The 12,736-nt window shown below is 45.5% G+C and overlaps 1 protein-coding gene across 7 annotated transcripts in view; it reads left to right on the plus strand.

Moving 5' to 3' along the window:
• GGTA1 (glycoprotein alpha-galactosyltransferase 1 (inactive)) overlaps window positions 1-12,736 on the plus strand; it is a 67,211-nt gene extending 54,475 nt beyond the window's left edge. For 5 of the 7 annotated variants that reach the window (XM_057720246.1, XM_057720245.1, XM_057720244.1 and 2 more), the window contains 2 exons: window positions 6,107-6,244; window positions 10,221-12,736. In XM_057720246.1, coding sequence (XP_057576229.1) covers window positions 6,107-6,244; window positions 10,221-10,914 — 832 coding nt within the window. In that variant the 3' untranslated portion in view covers window positions 10,915-12,736. The remainder of the gene's footprint in view (window positions 1-6,106; window positions 6,245-10,220) is intronic. The other 2 variants (XM_057720243.1, XM_057720242.1) reach the window with 2 other exon arrangements.

The following is a 12,736-nucleotide window of genomic DNA, read 5'->3' on the forward strand; positions in this document are numbered from 1 at the left end:
TTTCTCCTCCAAATGAATGGTGAGCAGATATTTAAAGAATATTGGTGTGTAGTGACATCAAATTTAAGCCTTCTGAAGGTGCTAAAGTATATTTCTTGCATAAATGAATGAAAGATGAAAAATTGAATTAACAAATATATTTATAGAAATGTATCCTTTTCTATAAACTACAGAAACATATTAAGTATATTGTGTATACATTTTTACATCAATATGTTTTTACATCAATATGTTTTTACATCAATATCTCTTTACATCAATATCAACATTGATTTTTTATATCAATATCAACATCTCTCAGCCTCTGTATCATCATATCCTCTTTTTTTTTTTTTTTTAACCCACTTGTCATGATAAAGAAACTTGGCCTTCGGCCTAGTTAGTGTCTTGCCCCAGGTCACTCAGTTGGGCAGCTCCATGGCAGGTTTCAAACAAGTCCATGACCGGTGTCCCACTGCCACACACTTGACAGGTTCATGAAAACTAAGAGAGGCAATGGATGCAAACATGTCTCAATGAATGTAAAGCTTAGTGAAAAATAGTAAAAAATTGGTGATAATAATTCAGTATCTTTTTTTTTTTAAGAACTTTTATTGAGATACAGTTAACAGACAATAAACAGCATATATTTAGAGTGTACAATTTGGTGTCCCAATCTCCCAATTCATTCCACCCCAACCCTCCCCGCTTTCCCTACTTGGTGTCCATATGTTTGTTCTCTACATCTGTGTCTCTATTTCTGCCTTGCATGTCCTCTTTCATAGTTGTTAGCATTTGCCTTATGTATTGAGGTGCTCCTATATTGGGTGCATATATATTTATAATTGTTATCTCCTCTTCTTGGATGGATCCCTTGATCTTTATGTAATGTCCTTTCTTGTCTCTTGTAACATTTTTTATTTTAAAGTCTGTTTTATCTGATATGAGTATTGCTACTCCAGCTTTCTTTTGATTTTCATTTGCATGGAATATCTTTTTCCATCCCCTCACTTTCCGTCTGTATGCATCCCTAGGTCTGAAGTGGGTCTCTTGTAGACAGCATATGTATGGGTCTTGTTTTTGTATCCATTCAGCCAGTCTGTGTCTTCTGGTTGGTGCATTTAGTCCATTTACATTCAAGGTAATTGTCGATATGTATGTTCCTATTACCATTTTCTTAATTGTTTTGTTGTTTTTGTAGGTCCTTTTCTTCTCTTATGTTTCCTGCTTAGAGAAGTTCCTTTAGCATTTGTTGTAGGGCTGGTTTGGTGGTGCTGAATTCTCTTAGCTGTTGCTTGTCTGTAAAGCTTTTGATTTCTCCCTCGAATCTGAAGGAGATCCTTGCTGGATAGAGTATTCTTGGCTGTAGTTTGTTCCCTTTCATCACTTGAAATATATCATGCCACCCCCTTCTGGCTTGCAGAGTTTCTGCTGAGAAATTAGCTGTTAACCTTATGGGAGTTCCCGTGTATGTTATTTGTTGTTTTTCCCTTGTTGCTTTTAATAACATTTCTCTGTCTTTAATTTTTGTCAACTTGACTAATATATGTCTTGGCGTGTTTCTCCTTGGATTTATCCTGCCTGGGACTCTCTGCGCTTCCTGGACTTGGGTAGCTATTTCCTTTCCCACGTTAGGGAAGTTTTCAACTATAATCTCTTCCAATATTTTCTCAGGTCCTTTCTCTCTCTCTTCTCCTTCTGGGACTCCTATAATGCAAATGTTGGTGCATTTAACACTGTCCCAGAGGTATCTTAGGCTGTCTTCAGTTCTTTTCATTCTTTTTTCTTTATTCTTTTCTGCATCAGTGATGATCACCATTCTGTCTTCCAGGTCACTTATTCGCCCTTCTGCCTCAGTTAATCTGCTATTGGTTCCTTCTAGTGTATTTTTCATTTCTGTTATTGTGTTGCATATCTCTGTTTGTTTGCTCTTTAATTCTTCTAGGTCTTTGGTAAACTTTTCGATCTTTGCATCCAGTCTTTTTTCAAAGTCCTGGATCATCTTCACTATCGTTATTCTGAATTCTTTTTCTGTAAGGGTGCCTATCTCCTCTTCATTTAGTTGTTTTTCTGAGGCTTTATCCTGTCCCTTCATCTGGTACAAAGTCCTCTGCTTTTTCATTTTCTCTATCTTTCTGTGGCTGTGGTTTTCAGTTCCACAAGACGAAATCATCATCATATCCTCTTAATTTGCCTCCTACTTCTCCTCTCATTCTCCTTAATTGAGGCCCCTCCATCTTCCCAGCCATCAAACACTAGTTTCTGGAGGCTGAGCCCAGTATCCTCATCTCTTTTCTTTATACACTGTCTTCCAATATGCTCTCACCCATTTCTATGGCACTAGATACCATCCATGGAAGAATGACACCCACATTTATGTCTTTAGTCCAAAGATTTTCTCTGAGCCCCCGCTTGCATCATCTAACTGCCTGCCTGACATCTCTGTGTGTCTCACATAACCCAGATGGAGTTGTTGTGGTTTTTTTTATAAATTTATTTATTGACCCGGATGGAGTTCTTGATTCCACCTCACCCTCATTCTTTTCGTTCCCCATCTCAAGCCAGAGTCCAGGAGACCTCTCCAATTCATCCTTCATCTTTTCCTTTGTCCATCCCATGGTCTCATTCATCTACATGTTCTGTTAATTCTTCCTCCAGAATTCTTCCCACATCATCTCCTTCTCGCCATCCCACAGCCACCACCCTTGTTCACGTTGCCATCAGCTCTTGTCTATATGCTGCTGCCTGGAAGGAGTCCAGTAAATAACACGTTGTATGCATTCCACATCTTTTCTGAACCGCTGTGTGATTCATAGAACTTTAACACTTCTTCTTCCCCACCCTTGGGAACTACAATGTACCCGTAAATAAGTACATAAAATGTAAAGTCTACCAATTACCTAGCTAGGTGTGTGTTTGGGTTATGGAGACCCTTTTATTTTGTAGGAAGCCTTTGGCCTGTACTGGTGGAACCCCATAAGCTGAAGTAACACAGTAGGCGCCCTGCTTGGAAAGAAGGCATTTGGGCAGTTTCCCGTCTTTCCTGGTACTTTTTCCTCCTTTTGGAGCCCCATCTTGGTAGCCTTGGGCATCTTTTGCTCTTACACACGTGTGGTGCCTGCTGACACTTCTCTTTTTCGGGCTGTGGGGCGGGTTGGGGGTGGGGTTTGAGCAGAGATTCATCCAGGAACCTGATCTTGATCATCCTCCCACCCTCCTCCTTCCTCCCCGCCTCCGCCTGCCTCTTCAGCCTGTCATCTGGCTTCCTAGTCAGGGTTGCTGACATGTTGGAATTGCCAGTGGAATTTAGTAATTAACAGCTGGGAAATAGAACATTTTAATTTTTAATGAAACATTAATTTTTAATATCATTACTTTTTTCCTCTGGCCCAAAGGTATCTTCCCAGCCAAGTAACCACACTGGACACTGGTGTTGACTCAGTCTTTCTAGAAAGTGTAGACTGAGTGGTCGGGCAGTGGAGGAGCGTGTGGCAGGCTGACCACCTGTCAGGACTGTGAGACTCTCGAGGGCTAGGATGCATGTCATTCCTGTGATCTCCGTGCTCGGTTCTGGGCCTGGCACGGAGCTGGGACTCAGCAGATATGCATCAAGGGACCAAGGGCCTTCCTATTGATTAAATTGCTAAAGACGTTGTTCCTTTCTCCTTCTCCCCTACCCCCACTTTCTTTATTTGTGAAATGGGGGTGATGACAGCACCTGCCCTAGAAGGTAGTTGTGATGGTTCAATGAGGGAATGAAAGTCAAGGACTTAGCCCCTGTGCCCGGAAGTATTAAATAAGAATACTGTCCTTTCCTTCTCCTCTTTCTCTTCCTTTTCTTAAAAATAATACTACCCGCTTGGCAAATGTTCAGCTCATGCATGGCTGCACGCCTTAGCTAATGGCCTGGGTCAGAACTGCTAAGAGATCCTTGACAGGCAATTCATGAGGTGACAGTACACGGGAGGGTTTACATTCAGAAACATCGGTTATAGAATGAGAAGCCGTGTGTGTGTGCGTGTGTGTGTGTGTGATTCTTTTGGTTTGAAGTCTAGTCATTCAACAAAGCTGGGGGTTTTATGTGACTAAAAGCATCACATAAGCTTCTAAAAACAAAACAAAACAAGTTCATCATTTCTCATTCTGCACTGATAAAAATGCTGAAGTAGTTAATTGAGTGGAAATGATGACAAACCTGGGTTTTAACCCCAGTTCATCAGTCTAGCAGGTAAATATCCAACACAAGAAGCGGTAGATGCAGTGGTTCAGAGCACAGACTGCAGAGTCAGACTATCTGGGTTCAAATCCCAGCTTGGCTCCTTACTAGCTGTGTGACCGCAGGCAAGTTATTTAACTGCTCCATGTGGCAGTTTCCTCACTGATAAAATGGGAATCAAAATAGCACCCACCTTAAAGGGTGAAGCCCTTGGTACTGTGCCTGGTTGCAAAGGAAGTGTTCCGTGTGTGTCAGTCATCATCATTAGCCATTTGGCCTTGGACAAGTTACAAGCCTTTCTGAGCCTTGGTTTTCCTATCTGTACAATGGCAGCGCTTTTGCAAGGAAACATGAGAAAGTGTATGTGAAAGTGTCTCAAACAGGTTGGTGCAGAGTCCAAAATAGCTTCCTTCATGATCGAAGGAAACCAGTAACAGCTGTACCTGTGCAGCCATGCAGCCGGCGTACCCAGGTGTGAGGGCAGAGCTGGGGTGTGGGGTTTGAGACTCTGACAAGATGTGAGGGTGGGGGCCATGAGAGCAGCCCGGCAGTGTCCCTCCCCACCTCCGGAGGAGATTCACTGTGTGAGGAAGAAGGAAGCAGGCCTGAAGCAGGGCACAGGGCGGGGGTGGGAGGGCCGAGTCAGCTCCGGAATAGGAGTGCAGAGCTTGGGGACGGAGGGACAGGAGCAGGAGCGAGAGTCTTCTGGGGGCTGGCGCGAGGAGGGGATGACCCAGCCTTGTCCAGCCTCACTGGAAAAACTGGGCTTCGCCCATGGAGGATGGGCAGTTTTGTGGAAACCCGCCCTCCACCTGTGTGTGAGGGTGGGGGAAGTTCTCACTGGGCCGACCCATTTGCCAACATCTCTTCGATGGCCTCACCAAGACCACACCGAGGCCACGTGCACGCAGCCAGCAGGGACCCGATGGGGCCACCAAGAGTTGCCCCAATCACTGACCGTCTCCCCACAGTGGCTGAAGGACAGGCACATGGCTAGCAGGGGCCAGGCCCTTGCGAGATGGGGGTTGCGTCTAAATGACTGTGTTTCAGCCACTATTTCCCAACAGACAAGTGCAGTCACTTCCAGAGCAAATGGGGGTCCGAGCTGAGTCTCTGCCCCCCGCTGCGGCCGTGGGCTGGGCCCCAGCTGCTAGTCAGCCTTTCTGCATTTACTCTTTACAGTTTGTTGGTTTGGCGTTGCTCTTACGTTGTTTCCTGTGTTTGTGTTGGCTTTGCCAAGGCCCTTTCAAGTGTTGAGTGCAGAGAACACCCTCCCCTCCCCCCTCCAGCTTTGTGCGTCTAGTAGAGAGGCAGCGTGGTCTGAGAGGTCGGAGCCAGAGCCCCTGTGTGTCAGTCCTGGCCGCGGTGAGCCTGCAGCGTCCCTTCTTTTCTGGGTGACTGTCTCCCTGTTTGTCAAATGAACGATAACCCGGTCCCAACCCAGAAATCCCTTTCTGGCAAAAGGCAAATTGAAACAGATTCTTTCTCTTTCAGCTCTCGTGTCACTGTCTTGTCCCCCTGCATCAAGCATTAGGGCTTTCTCAGGGTCAGATGGCACCCACAGGGACAAACAACATCCAGAGTTGCCACTGGCAGCTTAAGAAGGGGCTGGGGAGATAGCAGGAGGGATTTAGAAGGAGGATGAGGACAAGGAAAGCAGGAATGGGGTGGTGCAGGTAAGATCCCCACAGGGCCCCCCAAGGCAGCCCTCTGAGGCACCTGGGCCAGAGCCTCCTGTCCTTCACCCAGAAGATGCTGCAGATGTTACACCACCTGCCGACTGTTTGAAGTTAAACTACAGTCGGGATTCAGGGACACTCAGTATAAGCCGTGGCTGACCCATTTTCCCTCAGACTGTCTCCGCCCTACCTTAAAGGCCGTCCTGACTCACGGACTCTGTTTTATCACCAGGAAACGCCCAGAGGTTGTGACCATGACCGAATGGAAGGCGCCGGTGGTGTGGGAAGGCACTTACAACAGAGACGTCTTAGAAAATTATTATGCCAAACAGAAAATTACCGTGGGCTTGACGGTTTTTGCTGTCGGAAGGTAGGTGTTGCTAATAAAACTGACCTTGACTTTTTCCTGTTCCCCTGTCAGGAGGTTGGTGAGGGGCCCCCAGGGCTTACAGAGGCTGTTCATGTCATGTCTGAATGATTAGAGGAGAATGGAGTAATAGGACCATTTCAGGCTCATTTCTGCTGAGGCCCCAAAAGGCTGAGAACAGGACAATGGTCGGGGAATCGACAACGTCCCCGCTCGGCGAGGGCCTCGGCTGCGGGTGAGAATGTCTGCTGAGCCCAGAGTCTGCAGCACACCCGCAGCCACCGATGCCCTGACCTCCACGGCGCTCTCTGGAAATTCCAAAAGTGCCAGCCGTTAGCCTGAACGTGCGGGATTGTTTCTCCCCCGCTCTCAAGACCCCAGACCAAGGACCAGGGACAGAAGTGACCTAAGAGCCGTGGTTTTCCACATCAGCACGGCTGACCTCTCCTCCGCGAGCTTCTCGGCCGCCTCTGCCCTATTCCCCCTGGAGGCTTTGGCCCCGGAAGATCTGGCTGGCCAGAACTTCCTCTTGCAGAGGTTGGATAGGTTTCTGTTTCAGCTTCCATTTCCTTGTTTACAACATTTCTCTCCAAACTACAGTCATTCTTACTTAAAATCAGTAGCTGTAATATTAGTTTAAAATACAACATAACCCATTTTGTTCTTTTGAAGAATTTTTTTTTTGTTTTCCAAAACAAAAGCAAAAGTTCACTTTTCCTGGCAGCCTCTGCCCCCCACCCCCCTCCATGGGCCTTCCCATCTGTACCTTTTCCAAAAGCCATGTGGCCTGTACAAAAAGAGGCGAAGGCCCAGGTTGATCTGAGTGAAGATTTAAGCGAAGATCTGAGCATTCTCCCAAGACCTGCTCCAATCCAGAGCCCAAGAGCCATCGCCGTCACCATACTGATCAAGTCCTAGTGTCACTGAATGTGCTGATCCCAGGGGCCTAGGTGACATCTCTAATTGAGAAGAGTGACTCCGGAGTTTTGACATTTTTACTAGAAGAACCTGCACAGTTCTGAGTTGGGAGCAGATGCCCAGCTCACCTTATCCTTGGGTATGAGAGGGTACAAGCCAACCACACTGCAGACTGATTTAATCCTGATGTTTCCAAAAAGAACAGAACGTTGCCTGCGGCTCCACAATGGCTTCTGCCGTCTCCTTGCAGCTTCACAGAACTAAACCGTAAATTGCACATCCTGGTGAAAACCCTGTGCTCTCCGCTCGGAGGCATGAGAGGACTGTTTGTACTCAGCAGCAATAAATCCTCCGGAGTGGATTTGGACTTTTAGGAGGTGTGATGTTTGGTTTGTTTTCGGATAACAAATAACAATGCGCAGAGCCGACCGCAGTGCTTTAATCTCTAAATAATGTTAAACCTCACAAGGGCCCCCTCCCTCCCCCAGGACTGTCTCCCAGGCTTCAGGGCACAATAGATTTTTCTTAAAGTTCCAGAGTATGGAAGAATTTCCTGGCCGCCAGCCCCAGAGTCATGTTGAAGTCCCCCTTTATATTGCTCGGATATATTCTCTCCGTTTAAAGAATCAATACTGTCAACGCTGCAGTTTCCAGAGACCAATATTAAGAGCACGGTTTATTTTTGTAGTAACGAAAGGTAATCCAAGCCGCAACGAAAAACCAAAAAGAAGTGCTAGTCACTGTCACTCACAAAACACCGTAATTGGCCGTTAGTGTGACCAGCAAGTTACATTTATTCCACATTCCCTGAGCGTGTGTCTGGGGTGGCATGAGCTGTGTTAAGCCAACCAACTACGCCTCCTTCCCTTCGCTGTCATCCCCGTGGCTTCACAAGAGAGCGTGTAGCTTGGCTTGCAGAAGACACAAACGTGATGTTTTTTGAATGAATAAGTAAATAGCTAAAATACCATTGCACATCTGTTAGAATGACCCAAATCCAAAACACTGACGACACCAGCTGCTGGTGAAAATGTGGAGCAGGAGGAAGTCTCATTCACTGTGGCGAGAGTGCAAAATGGTACAGCCACTTTGGAAGACAGTTTGGCAGATTCTTACAAAGTTAAACATACTCTCATCATACCATCCAGCAATTGCACTCCTTGGTTTTTCCCCAAAAGAGTTGAAACTTTATGTCCGCCCAAAAAGTTGCATTCAGATGTTTATACCAGCTTTATTCATAATTACTAAAACTTGGCAGTTAACTAAGATGTCCTTTCGTGAATGGATTGATAAACTGTGGCCCATCCAGACGATGCAGCATTATCAGTGCAAAAAAAAAAAAAAAAATCTATTAAGCCTTGAGAAAACATGGAGGAACCTTAAATGTATATCACTAAGTAAAAGAAACCAATCTGAAAAGACTACATACTGTACAATTCCAACATTCTGGAAAAGGCAAAACTATGGGGTCAGTACAAAGATCAGTAGTTGCCAGGGGTTGGAGTGAGGACATAGATGAATAGGCATAACACAGAGATTTTAAGGCAGTGAAAATACTCTGTATAATACCACACATCAGGAAAGATACCTGTCACTATGTATTTGTCCAAACCCACAGAATGTACCACTGTAATGTAAACTGTGGACGTGGCGTGATAACGATGTGTCAGCGTGGGTTCATTGATTGCAGTGCCTGTGCCCGCCCCGTGCTGGACGTTGGTACCGGGGAAGCTCTGGGAGGGAGCGGGGCGCAGGAGGCTGTATGGGAACTCTCTGCAATTTCCGCTCAATTTTGCTGTGAGCCTAAAAATGCTCTAAAAAATAAAATCAATGTTTAACCAAGGAAATAAGGTAGGTAAAATAAGTTTAAGTCAGAGGTTGTTTGTTCTGGTATTTGGATGGGTCTTATAATGGTGGTATCTGGATAATGGATTGGTGTTTGGGGTGACCGGGGGAAGCTCACAGGGTGACTGTGTAACATGGAAGGATACCCGTGTCCCATGGCCCATTCTCTGGGTCCCAGAGAAGGATAGGAGAGTGACAATGCTTACACTTAATGCAGCCCCGAAGGCCCCAAGGGTCACGTGGCCCTTGCACCTGGTAGGGCAGTAGCAGCTTTGGAATATAGGTTGGGGTTTTCAAGGGGGGCCTAAGGACAAACATCCCCTGATGTTGATTGACGCGTACAAACTTCCAGTTGGGAGAGGGACAAGCTCTGGGGATCTAATGTACAGAATGATAATTATCATTAACAATATTATTGTATATACTTGAAAGCTGTCCAGTAGGTTTGAAATCTCAAATCTTCTCACCACAAAAAAGAAATGATAATTATGTGACATGACGCAGGTGTTCACTAATGCTACAGTGGTAGTCATTTTGTAACATACGTGTACCAAATCAACACTTTGCACACCTGAAACTTACCCAGTGATATATGTCAGTTATATCTCAGTAAAGCCAGAAACAGAAACAGAACTAGCACCCCCTCTGCCTGCCCAAAGTCCAAACCAGCTGATACATTAGACGAGGAGCTAAGTAAGGCAGATGGTACAGAACATCGTCTTCATTACATTAAAGCTGATACTGGAGAATGTGGTTTATATCTGAAGGCCCTGGGCCGCCTAATGTTGAACCACAGAATTGGAAAGACTTAGGCATCCAGGCACCTACAGCACAAGAAACCTCAAGCCTCTGGATGTGGGAGCAGGGTCTGAACCACTAAGCTACCCCTGCAAGGCCCAGGGCAGTTGAGAGCGCATGTTCTCTCCACCTGGCTGGCTTCTAAGAGTGAGAGAGGAGGGGAGAGGGCCAGTCACCCTTCCAGAATCATCAGTTAGGTAAGTCACTCCACCTCCCCAAAGCTGAGTGACTGAATGGTGGAGCGTGGCCAGGAATGCTACAGCCACAAACGTCCCTCTGTGTGAAAGCACGCGTCTGGGATAAAGAAGAAAATCATTCCTTTCCTAAACTGCACATTACAGACAAGATGATGAGAATAGCATGTCATCTCCCGGAGAAATCCCAGAGGTTACATTTATCCCATTCTTCTTCGTTTCAGGTACATTGAGCATTACTTGGAGGAGTTCTTAACGTCTGCTAACAAGTACTTCATGGTTGGCCAGAGAGTCATATTTTACGTCATGGTGGATGATGTCTCCAGGATGCCTTTGATCGAGCTGGGTCCTCTGCGGTCCTTCAAAGTGTTTGAGATCAGGCCTGAGAAGAGGTGGCAGGACATCAGCATGATGCGCATGAAGACCATCGGCGAGCATATCGTGGCCCACATCCAGCACGAGGTCGACTTCCTCTTCTGCATGGACGTGGACCAGGTCTTCCAAAACAACTTCGGGGTGGAGACCCTGGGCCAGTCGGTGGCTCAGCTCCAGGCCTGGTGGTACAAGGCAGATCCCGACGAGTTCACCTACGAGAGGCGGAAAACGTCCGCAGCATACATTCCGTTTGGCCGGGGGGATTTTTATTACCATGCGGCCATTTTTGGGGGAACACCCGCTCAGGTCCTGAACATCACCCAGGAGTGCTTCAAGGGAATCCTCCAGGACAAGAAAAATGACATAGAAGCCCAGTGGCACGATGAAAGCCATCTAAACAAGTATTTCCTTCTCAACAAACCCACTAAAATCTTATCCCCAGAATACTGCTGGGATTATCATATAGGCCTACCTTCAGATATTAAGCTTGTCAAGATATCTTGGCAGACAAAAGAATATAATTTGGTTAGAAATAACGTCTGACTTTAAATTGTGCCAGTAGGTTTCTGAATTTGAGAGAGTATTATTCTGGCTACCTCCTCAGAAAAGTAACACTTAATTTTAACTTAAAAAAAAATACTAACAAAACACCATCAGAGCAAGTCCGTATTATTCTTCCTTGTAACTTCAAGCCTTGTGATATGGAAGAATGAACCTCTGGTAATCAGATGTAAATGCCCTGTGATTTCTTATCTATTCTGGGTTAGGGGGGTGGGATACACTGTCAGCTAAACCAAAAAAAAAAAATTGTCGTGGGCAAAGAAAAAGCCAGAAACACCCTACATGTGCCAGTTGATGTACAGGAGAAAAGTATGCAAAGGGAAGTGTTTGGCAACAAGATACAATTGTGAGAGGATGTCCTCTTGTTTTCAGTGTCCTGTCTCCGCTGAGTCTAAAGCAGCACAGAGTTGCGTTGCAGCAGGAGAACTCTCAGTAGGACACAGTTAACGTTGGCAACCCTCAAATGGTTTCAACAGCAGAGTACTTCAGGCCATTTGTAGTCCACGTCCTTTTTCTTATCAGGATATTGTTTGGCTTCTGTGCAGACTGGTCAGGATTCCCCATGGATATCCTAGTGACGAATGTTGGGAGTCACGGGGAATCTGATGAACCAGAGGGTGCTCAGCATGAAATGAAAACAAAGCCTCAAAGTAAGTTTGCCATGAAATAGCAAAGAGAGCGTAGAAAGACAGGGCACTGATCACTGGGGCAGTGCCACCTCGGAGGGGCACAGGGCGTGGGGTCTGCACATGAATACAGCGTGGATCCAGGCGCTGAATAGGAGGCAATGTGGGTGGTGTCCTCAAACGCTGTGACAACCAGAGCAGTGTTGCTTTAGAAGATGCTTCTTGTTTTGGCTGAGTCACATTCAGTCTGCCGTTCTCTGGAACCTCTGTCTTTAAATCCTTGACCAGAGGAAGTGGATGGTGTCAGAGTAGACAAAGACCTGCAGGGGACTGAAGAGGCTTGCAAGGGGTTACGTTTCCCAGACCTGGGCTTCATGACAATCAGTCATCGGCACATCCTGCCACCACCTGCTCTAACCCTCAGCTCATCATGGCCCAACTTGGAGGGCTGACATCAAGAAACCTCTCGTTTGCCCCTGCCCTATCTGTACTACTGAAGGGAAACAACCAGATGTGTTTAATAAAACAGTTCATTGCTTTTATATAAAAAGTAGAGGGGATGGCAATGGGAGATCCAGTCCTCCACTGAGCAGTTTAACATTCACTTCCTTTCTCTAAGAGAAGCTATGAAATCTTACATGTTATTTAAAGTTAAGCAATTCAATATAAAGAAAATTAGGAGGCAGCATTACATACGCAGTCAAGTTTATATTGTGCTTGTGTTCCGGTTTAGGCCATTGGTTTCCATTTTCCAGCAGTTTACTGACGAGCTATTGCACTGGCTTGATGTTCAACTTTGATATAATGAAACCATTTTCGCTGCTGTTTCACTGGTGCCTCCTACTCTTCAATTCTTGCCAAGAATATTCACAACCCAGAAAAACAAAACAAAACCAACAAAAATCCTGAAGAAGTGCCCTTGTAAAAGAAAAAGGAGATTGCAGGTCAGTTGGGACTCTTGCTTCTCTATAACTCAAGTTTTCTGGGATCCATTCTAGAGTAGGGAAAGCAAAGAAATTATCCTCAAAGATTAAATGGCTGATGTTTCCTTTTGAAGGAATCTTGATTTTTTTTTTATTCACTTAAATTTAAATTCTAAATGGACAAACTCAAGATCTTATTAATAGTTCAATGTTAAAAAAATAAATTCCTGATTTACAACTGAATAAATTATTTTC

The sequence above is a fragment of the Hippopotamus amphibius genome, chromosome 2 (assembly GCF_030028045.1).
Source record: "Hippopotamus amphibius kiboko isolate mHipAmp2 chromosome 2, mHipAmp2.hap2, whole genome shotgun sequence".
NCBI lineage: Eukaryota > Metazoa > Chordata > Mammalia > Artiodactyla > Hippopotamidae > Hippopotamus > Hippopotamus amphibius.